Source organism: Cervus elaphus, chromosome 9 (genome assembly GCF_910594005.1).
Source record: "Cervus elaphus chromosome 9, mCerEla1.1, whole genome shotgun sequence".
Lineage (NCBI taxonomy): Eukaryota > Metazoa > Chordata > Mammalia > Artiodactyla > Cervidae > Cervus > Cervus elaphus.
The window spans coordinates 105,572,951-105,591,367 of record NC_057823.1 but is presented as its reverse complement, the minus strand read 5'-3'; the positions used below and the strand labels follow the sequence as shown (position 1 = coordinate 105,591,367).

Here is an 18,417-nt window from a genome sequence, read left to right as displayed (position 1 = left end):
ATCACCTCCCCCCTACTCCGCCGCCTTCTTTTCTTCTCGCTCGCCTCCCCCCGCTCTCAGCTCGGTGCGCGCCTCTCTCCTCTCGCCCCTCTGCGTTTCTATTTATTCATATTTATTTGGCCCCCGCTCGCTCGCGCTCCCCCCCTCCCCTCGCTGCGTCCGGATCCCTGCTCTCTCCCCGGAGTGGCGCGTCGGGGGCTCCGCCGCTGGCCAGGCGTGATGCTGCACGTGGAGATGTTGACGCTGCTGTTTCTCGTGCTGTGGATGTGTGTGTTCAGCCAGGACCCGGGCTCCAAGGCCGTCGCCGACCGCTACGCCGTCTACTGGAACAGCAGCAACCCCAGGTAGGGTGGCGGGGGTGGGGGGCTGGATCGGAGAACCGGGGCTGCCCGGGCCTCGGGGCCCTGCGGACGGAGCGGCGGCGCCCGCCGGGGACCCGCGCGCCCCGGCCGGCCGCGGCGCGCGCGCCGAGTCTGCGTGGGCTCGGGCGCGGATCGCCTGGCAGGCGCTCGCGGGAAAAGCGCCTCTCGTGGGCTCCCTTTTGTTGGGGTGCGGCGGGGGAGCCTGGGTGCCCCCTGGGCGTCCCCGGGGTTGCCTGGACCCGCGGCTTCTGCGCAGCGCCGGGGAAACGCTCGGAAAAAGCTGGAGCCCGGGAGTCGAGACTTCGCTCTGGCACCCGGGCCGACTGGCCGGCATCCCGATACAGGCGCGGGGCTTGGGCGCGGAGAGCCTCGGGCGCAGCGCCGCCAGGAGCTCCCTCCTGGAGCCTGGCTGCGCAAGGATTGCGGGGGAGAACCCGCCAAAGATCCCCAAAGTGTATGTGTGTGTGTGTTTGTGTGTGTGTGTGTGTGTGTGTGTGTGTGAATTTTTGCTTTCCTTTTCACCCGATGCGCTCGGAAGGCGCACTGGCTGGGGGCAGGGAGGGGGCCTGGGAGGGGGAAGCTGGAGGTTTTTATTTTCCTCTTTTAACCGCAAGGAGAGCAGGCGGCCCCCCAGTCCGTCTGGTCCCGGCGCTCTTGGCGGTAGGGAGGACGCTCCCCCCTCCTCCGCCTCCCGGTGGGCGCAGGGGGCCAGAAAGTTTGATGGAAGGCCGGGTCACGGCAGGCTTGCCGAGCTAGCTGCCCGAGTAACCCGCCCCCGGAGGTGGGAGCCCTGGGTCTGGAGGCTGGCGGCGCCGCCGGAGGCACGCGCGCGGTCACCTGGAGCCGGTTCTCGGGCGCTGCCCGAGCCCGCAGGGGACGCGGCGAAGCCGGAGACGCGCGCCCCGGGCCGCCCGAGCGCTCGCGCCGGCCCCCGGCAGCCCGCGGACGGTCCTGGCTCACAGCCCCGGGACGCGGGGCGCGGGGGGCCCTTGTCCGCAGGGCCGGGAGGCCCCCTCCGGATCCAGGGCAGGTCGCAGCTCTCCTTTCGCCCGGGCAGCTGTCGGCCCCGCGGGGCCCACTTTGCTCTGCGTCTCCGGGACCGAGGCCAGCTTCCAGCGGTGGGCTGTTCTCCGCGCCCTCCTTGGAGGAGGGAAACAGGCTCGATTATACCGAAAATCCCAGCTTTGTTGTTTTTTTCCCCCCTCCCCTGGGCTGGAGTGGAAGTTGGGAGGCCAAGGAAAGAGTTGGCCGTCGCCGCGCGCGTGGGGAGAGGCGCTGGCCGGCGCCTTAGTTTTTCCTCGCTCCCCGCGGCCCTCTCCGCCGGCCTTTGTTACTTTGGCACCGGAGGGCTTCCCCCGCCTGGAGGAAGGTCCTCTCCGCTGCAGACAGGGAGATCTCCCTACTAGCGGCCCACCGGCTGCCAACCAGGGAGAGAGGCGCCCCCCTCCCACCCTGCTGTCCCAGGAAAGACAGTCACACCCAGGTAGCCCCAGACCTGATTGCAGCGCCTGGCCCAAGTGGAGACATCCCTCAAAGTTTGGCTTAAAAAAAAAAACCATCTCCTGGAGGTGGGTGATGGGATGGGAAACTCATTTCTTCTCTGACATGCCACTTACCACTATTAGGAAAAAAGACAAGAGAACCATCCTGCCAGAGGAGATGCCTTTTATTAAAGCTGACAAGACAAATAGGGCGAGCTTTCCAGTTGTGCTGGTGTTAAAAGCAAGTCTCATTATGTTGGTTGGTTTTATTCCCCTTTGGGCTTTATTAGACAGCATATTCGAAAGAGAGGAATTTATATTTTAAACTTTAGTGCCTTATTAAATAAAACAGCAGTGAAATTGGTTCGTTGAATTTGGGACATTTTGCTCTTGCTTGTCTTTTCTTTTCCCCACCCCAGACTTCACAGGGTAATCTTTTTTTCTCATGGTATTCATTTATTTGAATACTTGGGAGTTCCAGTCGTCCTGGAAGCATCAGCAACGTCCCCGGTCTACCCCTCCTTCTTAACCTGTCAAGCTAGTCTGAGTTAGTTTGAGGACATTTTATCTTAGGTTATCTCTGTTTTATGCTTTTGATACTGTTGTTTGGTTTGAGATTAGCACATTGATTTTTGTCACAGGTCATGTTTTTTAATAGATATGCCCTGCCTGCAGAAAACTCTCCTGTTCAGGAAGCCATGGTGTCTTTGAAGCTGCCCAAAGTTAATCTGTTGAATTTTAAAATACCAAGAGTATTCTCGAGTCAGTGTTCTAATTTGAAGTTTGTGGAAATACTGTTTATTTGATCCTTATCAATTTGATAATGTTTAAAAGGAATAATGATGTACCCCCGCCCAAGAAATTCAGCTGTAACTTTAGTATTCTCAGGGATTTGTGACTGTTTGTCTTTATGTGTTACCGCAGTAAAACTTTAAAAAGTAATAATTTAAAGCTGGGTACCGGTAGGCAGGTTTATCTTAGAAATGTTGGTGCTTTTTTGATGAATGAAGAAAAGTCAGCTTGGATGTAATTTAAAAGGAGTCAAATGCAAAATAAGTAATTGAGAAATAAACAAAAGAGTGAAAAAATAGAAAATTTGAAGAGGTCTACTAATTTAAAATTTTTAATGTTTTACATTTTCTTTTTATCTATTGTTTTTATGTAAGGTAAGCTAGCCTTGCCTTTTGATTTTACATAAATCCTGTCTTTTAAGATTTTGCTAAATTAATAATATTATCAGAAGACTTCAGTCTTGTGGAAAAAAGTAGAGAACTTTAATTGCAACTTAAACAGACTTAAGACATTTTTCTCCTGGAAGAAAAGTTCAGTGGGCACATTAAGATAACAAGTGGATATTATGGCAAAATGAAGTAAATGAAGTATTTTAGCTTATACCTATGTACTTCAGTTTGAAATTAAGTTTAGAATGAAATTAAAGTTAAGTATTATATCTTGGTCACTAGGTTTAAATATCTTATTTGTAACTTGTGCAGTCATAGGAGTTTATGTGCCGTGTTGGGTTTCATTATTGAGAACTTTGATAACAAGTAGATCCATAGATCTAAGTTCACAGAGGAAAAAAAAAAATGGACAATTTATTTGCTGTCAGATAGTTTTGCTCTTAGGATCTGTCTTCCCAGGTATTCACTTCTGGGAAATAGAGGTTCACTTTTTAAATGCTAATAACTTTTTAATTTCGAGTGTTTATTGGGTGGTGGGCAACACTGATTTTATGTGTTGACTTGCTACAAATCTCTAAAATAGCAACTGGGACCTATCAATCTGTATAGAAACATATGATGAGATTTTTGTAAGTGCATCTTTTATATTTTAAACATTTGCAAAGTTGTATGAGTTTCACTTAAATAGTGAGAGTGATATTAAGATCCATTTAACATTATGCTCTATTGTGAAATGGCCTGTTACCGACTTTGAGTAATTAAGAACCAAGTCAAGGAGAATATAGCTATTTGTCCTTAATTTAATCATATAAAATGCTTTTAAGTAACTTTTAAAAAGACTTTCAACAATAGAACTTTCTTTACCTTCTCCTTTAGTAGCTACGCTAACAGTAGAGATGGCTCAGTATTAAGAATATGCCTCTTAATCTGAAACATGCTATAAACAGTTTGATGCTTTCAAAGAAAATATTCAAACTGTGTCTACTGAAAAATTCTTGGATTCATTTGACCATTTACCAAAATGATGCTGGGATAATTAAACCTATCTCCTACTGGTTTGCATTAATGGATGGAATGGTAAAATAATACAATGTGAAATATAGCCATACTTCAAAAGTACTGATTCTCTTCACTTAGTTCTTTGCTTCTGTTAAGGTTTGAGAATCACCAATTTAAAATGTTATTCTCTTATGGGAAAAGATATCTCTGTAGTTCATCTGGGATTTTATAAATTTCAGCCTAATCGCATGTTTTCTTTGGACTTGTAAATTAAACATTTCATGTTAGAGTAGCAGGTAATTGACACCGTTTAGTTTTGCTAACATGTAATCTTGAGTTGTGAAAGTGATAGGAATTCTAGATCAACACTCCAGAATCTTTTAGGCAGTATGTTTGTGACTAAGCTGAGGGATGTAGGAACATTTTTCCCTAATCACAGCCCTTGCATATTATTTTCTCTTTCAGAATTCACTTGTTTCATTTAAAAAAGTCCAAGCTGTCAGTGTCATATATATATACCATTATACCAATACTGTGCCTTTTTCACTGACAAACAAATATCAGTATGGTCTAAATCTAAGAATCTGTTTTGAGGAAATATGGAAAGTTGATCTTGGCTTTGAAAGAGCCTATCGCCAACCTCAATAACTTTAGTTTTAGAATTTTAAATCTTTTAACTAGTATTTCATATATTAGAAACAAAAGTTCTTCAAGTAAAAGACATTACCTAAGAGTCTTTTAACTTTATTAACTCTGAACCTCAGTGTGACATTTTATTAGATACAGTGGGGTAACTTTGTTATTTTGGTGTTTATATCAGAGTCTTATAGCCATCTGCTTTAAAAATAAAGCCTGTGTGATGGAAATTTATATGCTGTATTTTCACCCTTATCCATTTGTAGGAAACGTGAAGTGACTTTTCCCCCTCTTACCCTTTCTTTATCTAGAATTTTGTCGAACAAAAGCGTGCTGCTTATTTTGGGCCGGTGTTCCAGAGAATTTTGAAAGCAAAATAAGCCAGTGGGATGTTAGGGTCCACTGATTTTATGCATTATGTTCTGTATTCGTAGTAAACCATCAGAAACAGTCAGCTGTCTTTCCCTTAAGAGACTGGAACATCAGTGCTGTTTGAGGCACACCTGATGTACAGTCTAGCTTGGCGTTTCCAGTGTGAGACCGAGGTCAATAAACTCCATGATGAAGAGAATCAGAGAGAGTCTTCAGTAAGTCATTACTCCCTGTTAGTTGATTTCAGCGGTGTGAGCTAAGCCATTGGCTCACCAAAGCATCTCGTTGCCATGTGTGTTCTGGCTGATAATCAAGAGTTGTAGAGGCCTCCCCATTTGAAGGCTGAGGATCACATTTGGAGGGAACGTTTAGTTATCTGGGGGCAAATTAACCTTGTGAGTTTCTTGCCATTTAATCTTGTGAGATGCCCTCTGTCCACTGGCCTGATTTCCTGTGGGATGGGACAGATAAAGATGAGCGTCTCCTTTCTCTCCCCTGTTGCTATGAACCAAGCAAGCTACCAGCTTCATGCTGGGCCAAGAAGATGAATGAATACAATTAGTCCTTCAGGAGTCCTGGCCTTTGCAAGCTTAGAAGTACATGCCCAAAGAGTGTACCTTTGAGAAAGAGAAAACATTAAAATGGAAAATGAACAAAACATAGGAAGATGTTAAGAAGAGAATTTCATGTGAGCATTTGGTTCATTGTTTAATTTTTTTTTTTTTGTCCAAAATAAATAATTTGATTAATAATTTTTTTAAAAAGATGCGCCTTAGCCCTCTTCATTTTCTTTGTGTGTGTTGGTTTTGAATAACTTCAGGCAGTAATGAGAACTTAAAAAGCTGTGATGTTTTATTTTAGATAATGAATCCCTCTTATGTTCACTGAGGCCATATAATCCATTTTCTTTTCAGAAACAGTATGCAAACTGTTAAAATGGCAGCTCTGATTAGAATGTCCGTGTTGAAGAGGAAACGTGTGTGTCATCAATACAGTGAGGAAGGCCTGGCCTCCTAACAGGCTGCTCAGTCAGGTCTAGTCTTCCAAACCGAGAAAAAATTGCCTTCTGATCATTTGTGACGGATAACACCTTCATATTCAGGTGTAAAACCTCAAAGAGGAGTATGAGAAATGAGACATTAATATTCACTTCAGTAATCTGTCTTATGATGGTGGTCTTAGACAGCTAAACATCAATAAATTGCTGTCTCTTTTAAGGGCCTGATTTATATTATTAAATTTATATTTTCATCTGCTTCTCAGCCTAGACCCCGAGCTGTTTGGTAGAAAAGTTTCCTGTGATTAATTTGAACTTCCAGTGTTTCTGAGTGGAATATTACTCACTACCGGGAGATGGGTTCCCCTGAAATTTGCCTGCATTCATGTTTGCAAAGCTGTCAGGAATAAACAAGGCAGCATAATGACATAGAAGCACTCAGTTCAAAATTAAGAAGTAATGCTGCGGGGTTTTCTGTATCACAACTATTATGCCCAGTTTTCAGCATAAATAAAAAAGCTCCTTATATTTTACTGTTCTTGATAATCTATACTCCTGATTGTACTCGGAGGGATTTATTGTGAACTACTGGAATCTCTATACTATTTTCTAATCTGAAATCCATGTAGATGGAAACCTGATTTTGAGGTTTTTGAATATGGTATTCAAACAGGGAGTCACAGATTTCAATAAAACCATTATTTTAAAACAGTGAAAACTTCTCCTTGAGTTAGCCAGTTGTGAGAGACTGTAGTGTACCACAGTGAAGGTTAGCTCAGCTTTCATTCAGGTAGAATTCTATCATTTTCAATAAGGAAAAATAAACCTTTGTCATCTTGAGAAACATCCTTCATGCAGTTGACAGTTGACAGGTTGAATAAAATGTTACTGTCAGGCCTTATTTTCCCCTCAAGTGAGAAATAAAAATAGTTTTGAGTGATTTTTTTCCAAAAAAAAAATCTATTTAAAATTATTTCAAAATGGAGGGGAAATGTTTTCAGCTTTTACATATATGTCATAGAATTAATCTGCCATTTGCTTCAGGGAAGGTCATCAAAGTGCAGTTCCCGGAGAGGTTATCTCACAGCTTAGCTCCTAGGGTATTAACTTGAAAAAGCCAAATTCAGCTGATTTGTTTGCGACAGGGTATCACCAGGCATTTTCTGATGGAGTTCTGTAAAAGATGTAAGAGACCGATATTATTCCTGTTACCACTTGTCAAGTGACCTGATTTTCAGAACTGGTGACCGCGGTTCTGGTGTAAAGGATGGGTGGGAATTTGGGTTTTGCCGTAGCTCTGTGTGTATGCATTGGACCATCAGGCTATTAGCACACTAACTGCAGACCTTTTTAAAAAAAAATGGCTTTGCTATTAATACTTTTCAGTCACTGCCCAGCCTAATCCGTAAGTTCCCACGTGGAAGTGCATGAATATATGCTTGGAGATGAGAAAAAACATATACCGAAGTTCTTGGTTCTCGATTTAGAAAAGCTGGGCTTTCAGTTGAATCAGCGTTTCTTTTCTTTCCCCCAGAAGCAGCCATCTTGTTTTAAGACTGATTTTATTTCTTTCATGAAAATGGTCCGGAAATGAATATGGACGATAGAAAAGGGCTAAACCACTTTATAGTCATCCTGAGCAGGGACCTCCATTGAAAGCTCTGTCTTATCTCTGAGCTCAGTAAAAATGCTATCTTCTCGAATTTAGTTGTCAAAAATGGATATTTTAACTTAGTAGTGATATATCTTAAACCCAGGCATATTGTATTTTCATGTTAAGTATGGGCTGTACCATCTTTACGTATGTATTTTTCTCTTGAAACTTACAATTTCTCGGTCATATATTAATATCTCCTATTATCCCGCCCCCCCCCCAAATCCTGATGTCCTTTTTCTTACTGTACTAAGTAGTCTTTTAAATTTGTTGGTTGATATATATATTTTTTCTCCAAATTGCTCAGCGGTCCTAAGAATCTTTCTGTAGTAAGTGGTACTGATAAAAAATGTAGGTACCTCCAAAAAGAAGCATTTGGGGTGCTTTAAGAAGCATTATACGAAACCAGAGCCTTTCTGCTCCCTGCAATATAGGCTTTCATAGTCTCATTACTAAACCGTTCCTGTGGGTTCTTACAGACAATTATTTTGGAAGTAAATTCTTATTTGTTATTAAAAAAAATGTGAGTACTAATTGAGACTGTTGTATTTCCACCGTGTTTTAAATTTCTGGATGCATTTGGAGGAACATGTGGCCTAGTAAACTTTACCAAAAATTTATACTACGCTTCTTGCTACTGCATCTGTTTGATGATGTCTGGGAACATTAGTCCCATGTACTGCAGCAAAAACAGAAATTCTTAAGAATAATTTCAAAGTAACCTGCCTCCTCAGTCAGTCTGATTAAACTGGGCACAGATTGAATACTGCTGATGTCACAGATTGTTTTAGTTCATTCGAAGTAGGATTTTTGGTGGTTGCAGAGGCAGGGTGAGGGCGACACATAAAATACACGCTTTGGGATAAGCCATACATCTCATGGACTTCTCGTTAAAGTCCAGGTATGAGTTAACAGCTTTTGTTCCTCCTCCTCCATTGTCCATCATCTGTTGTTCTTTGGCTCATGGAGAAGGCTAAAATAGCCAAGTTGTTCAAAGTGGCCTTTTTGTCTGAAATGAACTAGCAAATTACTTTTGTTTTTCCTTCCTGCCTCTAAGGTGTCAGAATGTCCATTCTGGTTTTATTCGTGATTTATTTATGCATGTAGAAACTGTAATTAACAATTAGCTCTTGCCTCTGAACTATGGAAGCACATGTTATAAAAGTAAATGGAAGTATTTTCTGTTAAAAATGCCGTTTTGTGGTTTTGAGGCAGTTGGGGCTTATTTTGGTGGGATAATTGCAGTGCTGATCGCTGTCTAGATGTTGATGGTGGTGGGCGTGATATGAAGTTCTGTGGTACCCAGGTGCCAGCGGAAAATATGGCTTTGTCACATTCGCCCAACTTTAATAATAGATGGGGGACTTGACCTTTCGGTGAGGTTTTCTTTAATAGTATTTCATTTTAGGGAGTCAAATGGGGGTTAGGGAGGAAAGGAAAAATAATTCTAGATATGGGGAAGGTATCTTTTGTGTTCAACAATTAGGTTAAACAAAGTGGGGGCAAATGAGCCTGGTTCCCCTGCTGTTGTTTTGGGGCCGGAAAATACAGACAGATGTCGGCATGCGGACGCGGTGACCTCTGACCCCCACAGCACGACCACTGCCCCGGCGCACAAGTGTCCCCAGCCAGCGTCCCACCGCCCAGCAGCCCTCTTTTGAAGTGACTGACACTTGTGATGGAGAACCTGAAAGTGATTCTGGAGCTATTTGCAGCTCTCCCAGATCTCGGCCTGCTAGCTTCAGTTTTAACTTCCTCACCTTACCTTCTGTGGACCGCGTTTCTTTGTGTGGCTCAGACAGCGCTTCTGTGACTTCCGGAGGGCCCTGTGTCCCCGCAGTCCCCACCATACATTGATGCATCGGGTTGGGATAACGGAGGAGGCTCGGATGGACGGTTCTGCCGCACCAAGTGTTTGTCTGCTTTATTTAGCTAGTGTGTATTTTTTAAATGTTTTCTAAGACAGGTGAAAGCAGTGATTTTGTTGCAGGCCTCTTCTAGTAGCCTCTGCTCTGCAATCTCGTCCCTAACCCCTGGGTTCAGACAGACCATTAATGTTTCAGATACTGTGGCATTCAGAATTTTCTTCATATATTTGTTTACTGTTACTGCTTCAGGAAACTTTCATGCCTATTTCAGTAGTTTTCTGGCAGGGGCTCTGTTTATTAAAATCTAGTGACCCGGCAGTAAGAGGGGTACAGTTCAGATAGTGGGGCTCCTGACGGGGTTTTGTGTCAAACCAGAGAAAATAATAGGGAAGTGAAAGCTGCCAAAATGTGTCTCCCAATTACTAATTAATCAGGCGAGAAAGGACCTCAGTGATGGAGCTGGTGTCTGCCACGACAGCAACGAAAGGGATGCCTGGTTTTAAACACTGTATAAAGCAAATTGAAGGAAGCCTCAGGGGACGCAGCACCCAGAGACTTGATATCACAAGTGTTCATTTTGTTACGTGCATGTGAAAACCAAAATTGAAACTGAATCATTGTACTTCTTCACTGACAGTCTCAAGACAAGGAAGCTCCTCTTCATGCAGTTTGCTTATTAATAAGCAATGTCTTTATTCTTATAAATATTTTAGTATGGATATAATAGTATTCTTGGTTTTAGTATTGATGTAGCATTGTATACATACTTTATCCTCGATAGAGACTCGGGGGGAAAAATTAAAAATTTCTTTTTTTAATCATATGCCTGTCATCAATATTTTAAGCATTACTGTAATTGGAGAACCAAATTCTCCCCTCCCCTGGAAATCTGTGTGTTTGCTGTCTCAGAGTTCCTAGCCTCTTCTACCAGTGTTCCCACTATGGTCGCTGGACCCATAATTAAATGCCTGTTACTAGTGTATTTTTTTCCATAGCATTTACAACCTAAAAAGAAAAGGGTCTTGTGTGGAACTCTAGCTGTCAGGGGAACAATGGAAACTAATTACACACTCTGCTATCACCATTGTCAACTATACTCTGGGGAAAACAACAACACGCTAGAGAGTGTGTGTGTGTGTCTACAGGATATTCTATATGAGTATATACACATGGGGTCAGACATACCTGATGGCTTAACCTGAAACTGGATCCCTGAAGCAAAAAAAAAAAAGTGTATAAAGACAGTCTAATTCAGTTAATTAAATAGAAACAAAGTAATTCTTTACTGAGAAGCATGCTCCCACTTTACTATTTGTCCTTTAAAATCTGAGCTAGGAGAGTCAGCAATACCTATCGCTCTGAATATCTCCTTATTTTGAGGATCATTTTGGAATGGGCCTGTTATCCACACATCTGTGCTCATTATTTACTATGTGACTATCTCTTTCACACAATGTTATTTCTTAGCTCTAGAGTTTGGTGTTGGTATCTGGTTGTTTGAAGACTGATCGCTTTGTTTGTTATGTATATCTCTCTGTTCCTGTATTTCTCGTTTGATGGCTTTGGCCATTTCACTCTTCAGTAGGTGGATTTGGGAAAGAAAATTTAAAAAAAAAAAAAAGATGTTTCTGAGATGTAGCGGAGCTCTGGTGTGAGATTTGCTAAGAAGAGACTTTGAGGCTATTTAATAACTTGAGGTTTGGAATCAGTTTTGAATTTCAATCATCCATGCCATTCCTGTTGTGTGGTACCACATAGAATCAGGACTTGGCCCTAAATAATATTTTCCATTACTACTTTGATTTCTTGGGTGAGTTCTCCTTACTGTATTTAAGACCAGAGCCAAATGGGTAAATTCAGGAATTATATGTTGATTTAAACTGAGTTTTCTGAAGTTTTTCACATTAAAGGAACATTATAAAGATCAATGTCTAACGGTAGTAATATATTTCTGTATTGAATATCTAAAGGTTACAATTGGTGAAACGTGGAGTGATACCTGCAGACAGTGGGAGGCGCAGAGTGAATTCAGAGGTGGGGAAGGCAGCATCTGTGCCCTAGGGAACTTGCAGTTTTGTGTGCATTTAAGAATTGTATACCCATGATCCCAGTGCAGAGTGGAAGATACTGTTCTCTTCACATGTGTGATCTTCAGCGCTGGGTTTATTCAGCAAACATTTACTGGGTGTCCGCTGTGGGCCGGTGTAGCTCTTGGTGCTGGAGATAGTGCAGTAAGCAATACAGAAGCAGCATCCGTGCCAGCCTCAGTCAGCTTTCAATTTCTAGATCACTGCTTTTCACACTCTGATGTGCACGCAAATCCTCTGAGAATTTTCTTGAAATACAGAATTTAATTCAGTAGATCTGGGGTGGGGCCTGTCTGCATCTGTAGTGACCTCTTTGGTGATACTGATTCTGCTGACCCAGGAACCACAGTCTGAGCAGCCAGCTTCTAGATAAATCAGCAGGGAGAGAGATTACTTCTGGTTCCTCATCAAGGGCTCCTGGTTGGTCTTGCCCTGAACTTTCTGTGTGGCTCTACAATTTCTTAAGTGGCTTAGTATTTGCAAGAGTGCAAGTTATTTGTCTTAAGACCTGGTGGTAGTCTTTATTTCTTGCAACTTTACCCCCACATCTCAAACAAACAAAATAGATTTTTACACTGAGGTTTATGCATCGTTAAAATGCACCGCTAACAAAAGTAACAGGCCAGGGATTTTGATGGAAGTCTTGCTCTCTATAGACAAATCTTCTGGAGTGAAAAAATTGTCTTGGTCCAAAAAGTTTAAGGAGGATCCTGTCATAAATGTCTCAATATATTTGCAAACCCTCCTCAGAGATAGTTTCTGTGGCAGTGCCAGAATTACACCTCAGAAACAGATTTTTAAGACTTTCCAAGTGAAATCCATATGGTTAAATGAACCCCAAATGTTCATTTTATATTCAGCCCAGAAGATGACTAACAACTTTTGTGCTTCCTCTGACAGGGTTTCTTGTGGGTGACGTTAGGAGCCTACACTTCTATGGAGATTTGGGGAAAATACCTATCTGCTCTAAAATGCCATAATTTTAGTGTCCTTAGTGGGAAATCTTTGTTTCTATAGAGTCTCAGTGGTATAAATGCGCTTGTATTTTTTTCACAGCCTGTATATCATTTGCTTTTGCAAAACAATTGTGTGATGCTTGTTTTCACAAATAAAGGGTGAAACTAATTAAATTCAGATTACCCTGCCTGCTTATTTATTGTCACTCCCTCTTTGGGTGTATAAATACAATATTCCCATTCTCCTAAGTGAACTTGAAAGACTTTGAAAGCATAAGTAGACTGACTTAACTGATATATCTCTATGCAATGATTATTAAAAGAAAGATGAAACTGTTTGTCTTTAGATCAGCTGTATTTGTATGAAAATAAGCCAAAAGAAGAGAAGGATGGTGAGCACTCTTAATTCAAGCATACTTTTGTTTTTTAATAAAAATTTTGCTGATGCCTTTTTATAGTTAATTATCAAACAGAAGGAAATCTTTTCATTTGCAAATCCTTGGCAAAAATGGACTTAATTATTGTGTAACTTTTGTAAGAACCATGAATATTGTTAATAATAGTAAATCAAGACGTGTCTCTTTTGCTTGGTTTTTTGTAGATTAATGTTTATGCTCATTGGGGTGTAAATAAACATCTGATACAATGACTTTAAGGTGACACCCACTTAAGTGTTTCCAGTCTTATGATTCTCATAGATAAAGAAATTTGAGAATCTTCCGTGACTTTGTGTGAACTTAAGGGTGTCCTAAAAGAGACATATGCTTAGAAGATTATTAAATTTAGAAATAGGATATGTTCACTGATTAATGAAGTCATTTGCATATCTCTAAAGGAATGGCTTTGTTCAAAATGGAGTTGATAGACCTAAGATTTGTGGTCATTGCCATGTTTAGATAAAGCAAAAGATGCTTTATGGTCCTCATTATGGCTTTGCCCCTCCATTTTTTAAAAAAGGGAAAATAAATGCATTGAATAGCTTTTATTTAACTCTTGGCTGTTAACTGTGATTTGTCCTCATTCACCAAACAGTGTTTATTTAACTCCAGACTATTAACAGTGACTTCTCAGATTAATAGGTTGTAACCAAATTCTTTGACACATTGATATTTGTACATTTACAGACTGCCTTGATGGTATAAAGTAAAAGCATTGAATTCATGTACCTTTTTGTTTTGAGTTTTATAATAGCAGCTGTTTTGTATAAAACTTCAGGTGGGTTTACGTGTTGACTAGGCAAGGCTCAGAGAGGAAGATGTTAAAAATCCTATAACCGATTAGATTTTTAATTGTCTCTGTTAACATTTTAGTTACATCTCAGATCAAGTTAAATTTCAGCCCTGAGTCTAAATACGCCATTCTTTTCATAGTGATGAATTTGAACCTCAGTTTCTTCACCCTAACAAATAAATGGGCATGAGAAAATTGTCTCCCCCCAGATCTGTGAAAATTTGAAGGAAAATACAGTAGGACTTTAAAAAGGGTTATAAAAATTAGAAGAGAGATTGAGGGGGTAAACTCTGTTTGCATTGATGCAACTCTGTAACTCCATATGTTCTTTTAAGTTGCATAGAAATATATTCTAACAAATAATTTGTTATCAAATCATCATGGAAGATTTGACCTTTTAAAAAATCAAGTCGTGTTATTTTGTAATATGTATCATCCCTCATTTACATCAGATTTCCCCTTAAAGGAATTCACATTTTAGGTTTATCTTGTAATTTCCCCGAGAGTAATAAAGTGTGAAGAGTGATACTTGAGAGGCCAGTTGGCTGGGGCCTTCTTCCAGAAAGGAATTTTGGATCTCCTTTGTAAAGTTGGTGCTCCCAGCTTATCTCTGCTATATTGTTTCCTCTTTGACTTCTGAAACCCTGATATTCTGCTTTGGACTTCACAGGTATAATGAGGTATCTCCATCTCAAAGGAGAATTTAATGAATACCGACACCCTTTTGGAGAATGCTTGTATTTCCAATGAGGAGCTTGTTGAAACAAATCAATTCCTGTCTGGGGCTGTTCCTTACGGGCAGTGTGGCTGTCTTTGGGATCCTTGGATTCTTCTGCCTGCTACTGCCAGAAGAACAGGAATGAGCCTCTTGACGCCTCTGTGCTTAAAAATCTCCTGTTATCGACTGCTTTTAAACTTAGTGCATGCTAATTATACACGCATTGATGTTAGGAGCATAAATAGATCATAACAACATCTAGCTAGGAAAGGAAACAGAATTTGTCAAGGCACACATATTGTAATGCCCTGAAACCTGAGTTTCTCTAACACATTACTGTCAAAGGGCCACTCTCCTCTAGAATTGTCTGGTGGTGACTCAAAGCAGGTTTTACTTCATATGTTTATAGTTAGTCAGGAGAATAGCAAGTGTTCCTGTTACTTGTTTTAGAATAGCAATCATATATGATTATTTTATGACAGTTTTCTCCTGATGATATAAACCTCACTTAAGCTCCTCCCCGTAGTGTAATTCATAAGGGAATTTGTTGATGATCCTTATGTGCTGTACCCAGAGATTTCGTGACAACCAAGGGCAGCGCTTGGCCAGTAGCAATAAAATAGTGACGTTAATATTAGCAATAGCAAAATTATTTGAGAGAGTCCTGATGACTCCGCATAACTGATTTCCCTTCCAAGTTCAGTGTTTCAATATTTGGAATTGCTATGCTCACCAGAATATCAGTCTGATTTTTTGTTACATTTGTATTGTGTCGTTCAGAAGTGGGTTTCTTTGGTCCTGCTAAATTGGAAGTTAAGATTTGTCAAGGGAACGAGCTTGCTATGAGTTTATTTCAAGTTTTAAAATTTGTAATTTTCGGTTACCTGGACTGAGTGTCTGATGAATGATTAATGGTTCCAGTCTCTCCTGTGTTCTAGGCGTCCTTTCTTGGTGATAGAGTAGTCAGGAAGTTTAAATTTTGATGACTTACTTATTGACACCCTGTATTATTAAGAAAAATAATTCCTTACAACTCATGTATCAGTTTAAACATATCAGCTAGAGGCTTCATTTCAGCTAGGCTGAGTCAGTATTTTCTTTCCATGAGAGCATGTTGATTGATCAAATTGAGTGTATAGCAATCCAGTAATTCCTTAAGATGTTGAAATGATTGGATTGAGTTGCATTTTAATTATTTAGCTTTTATTAATATGGTAAGTAATGTAGTAAAGATTAGAGCTGAACACATATTTCAGTGCATTTGATGAATTTAAACAAACATGATGGAACAAGCCTATCCTGATATATCTAACCTTTTACCTCATATATTTTGAGGAGGAGTATTTTGAATTCTCTTCATTCTCTTTGCGAAATGCCAAATTATGTCAGTGTATTTGACATGTCTAAAATATAGACAATGGGGAACTGCCTTTTATTACTAGGTTGCCATAAACTCGAATTTTAACGTTTGGACAGTTGCAAATTGTCTTCAGTTTCTCTCCTGTTGAACTTTTCAGATCATTTGACTGTCCTTATAGAAATATTATAAAATGTGAATGGCATGTATAGTTAAGTTTTTAAGCACAGTGAAGTCTCCTTATTCATTTGAATGGGATGATGAGCATCGTAATTGGTTACAGCCAACAACTATGAATTTCTTGCCTCAGACATCTGACTGAAATCTCAGGTAATTTTTTATGGCTGTAATCATTTTAGTAAAAACTTCCCAACTGTAACTTCAGGTTAGTTTTCTGAAAGTTGACTCCTTGAAAAAAAAAATAAACCAACTGGGCAAATATAAAAATATTTACAGTTAGTTCATTAATAAAAATATTTACAATTAGTTCATTTTATTTTTTAATAAAGAGAGTGGCTCTATATTTACACCAACAGAAAGGCTACAGAAACTTATGGGAAGACTCCATTGACCCCAATATAGTATTAGAACCGCCTCCCTCCCCATCCCACCTGCCACCCTTAGTGTGGGACTGTCACTGGCGGAAAGAGAGTGTTTGTGGCTTTTCTTTCCCCAGTTCCTCTCTTCAAAGCCAAAGACTTGCCTTCTGAACACTGCCAAGCCAGCAGACAGGCGTAGTAGTCTTCACCATAGCAACTCTGAACTCTGGGTATTTGGCGATCCGAATTTCCTTTTAGGAAACACTCGAATTGGTGGTATGCCTGACATCCGCTTCTGAAGTCAGCCAAGGAGTTTGGACGAACCTCCCCTAGGGCCCCGGCGTTGCCTTTGCGGGCAGAGAAGGCAACCATTGGCAAGCTGAGGGTGGCTGATCCCTCAGGGCCCTGCTGGCAAGAGGCGCAGGGGGTCACACCAAGTGGATTTGCATCACGGCCAAGGTGGAGTGTGAAGACTGCGGTCATCAGTGTCCGAAGAGGATTGGCTCTCCTTGTTACAAAGTGCTAATTCGGATCGAAAGTCTAACCTGTGTGGTTGAACGGCCTCCCTTCCTTTCTCTGAGAAAGTGGTTTGGACAGTAATCTATTTAATCTAGCTCGACAGCCCTCTTCCCGCTTGTTAAAATCTAGAAACCTCGGGGGACTCCCCAGTGTTGGGTTCTGCTTGGAAGGAACTTCACGACAGCGGCTGCAAACCGCGGTCCATGCTGACCGGGCCCGCGGCTGGCCAGGCCGCTCACAGCCGCCTGCTGTCCGGCTTGCGCGGCACCCAGAGCCGGCCTGGTCCGCGCGTGTTAGGAGGAGAGAAGGGCCGCGGGGGGACCGCCAGGCCCGGAGCTGGGCTCGGACAGGCGCCCCTGTGGGGAGAGGCAGGCGGCCTCCAGAGCCAGCAGGAGCCGATGGTGGGCTCCAGAGGGCCGGGGAGACCCGCAGAGGGGCGGGCAGGTGGCGGGGCTCTGGGTCCCGGCGGTCCCGTCCTTCGGGCCGGTGATGCTGTGGTCTCACGGGCACCGGGCACCGGAAAGGTAGCCTTTCGCTGCAGAGGAGCAGAGATGGAGGGGAAGCCTGGATTCCAGGCTGATCCTCCTCCCTCGCAGATACTTGTCCCGAAGCCTCTAGCAGCTTCAGCTGTCATGTCAGATTCACACTCTGGGGTCTCCTAAGTGCTTCAGCTTCCCCCGGGGATCGGATGGGCCAGGGACAACCATATGCCATCAGAAGTTCTGAAGAGGCGATGTCCTTATTATATGAAACATTTCAACTTTTTTTTTTTGAAAGAAAATTAAATCGTTGAAATGTGGAACAGATTCCCTTGTTTAAAAAGTGGAGTACTTTGAGTGAAAACTTTTTTTTTTTTTAATTTTACCATTCAATTCAAGAACCCAAACAAACAGCTGGCTGACTTATGTTTTAGTAAAAACCATCCTGGTACATTTAGTAACTGGAAAAGTAAACATCCTTAAAATGAAATTCTCATGCGTCCTGACTGCTAAGTGATTTTTAATAAAGACACAGTGAAACCAATAGCGTGTTTGGACTGCCGTTCACTTTGACTGATACTGTAAACGTCCCTACGTTTTAAATGCCTGTCCTTCTGTGACATTTGATGTGAACACACTAGGGCTAAAGACCACATGTAGGCAAATACCAGCACAATTAGAAAATTCATTAATTGTCAAGGCAGTGATCAGAATGTTCTGCTTCACTCAGGCTAATAAGGAGCAACAAATAATGTCATGATAAAGCCTTGGAAGGCTATGAACAGAGAGAAAGTGCATCTGTTCAGGTATCAGGAACTGCTTCCTGGAAGAGGAATAAAGTAGTGTAGGCCTTCAACGATGGATATGATCTTCACAGAGATGGAGACAAGCGGGAGAAGACCATCCCAGGAAGTCACAGCAAGAGGAGTGAAGACTTGCCGGCGATAGCTTTGGAGGTGGATTTGGGGGCCATACAGAAAGT

The 18,417-nt window shown here is 41.8% G+C and overlaps 1 protein-coding gene across 2 annotated transcripts in view; it reads left to right on the top strand.

Moving 5' to 3' along the window:
• The first annotated feature begins 219 nt into the window (after positions 1-219).
• The window catches only part of EFNA5 (ephrin A5), a 288,542-nt gene continuing 270,344 nt past the window's right edge, over positions 220-18,417 (top strand). For both annotated transcript variants that reach the window (XM_043913746.1, XM_043913745.1), the window contains exon 1: positions 220-344. In XM_043913746.1, the coding sequence (XP_043769681.1) occupies positions 220-344 (125 nt within the window). The remainder of the gene's footprint in view (positions 345-18,417) is intronic.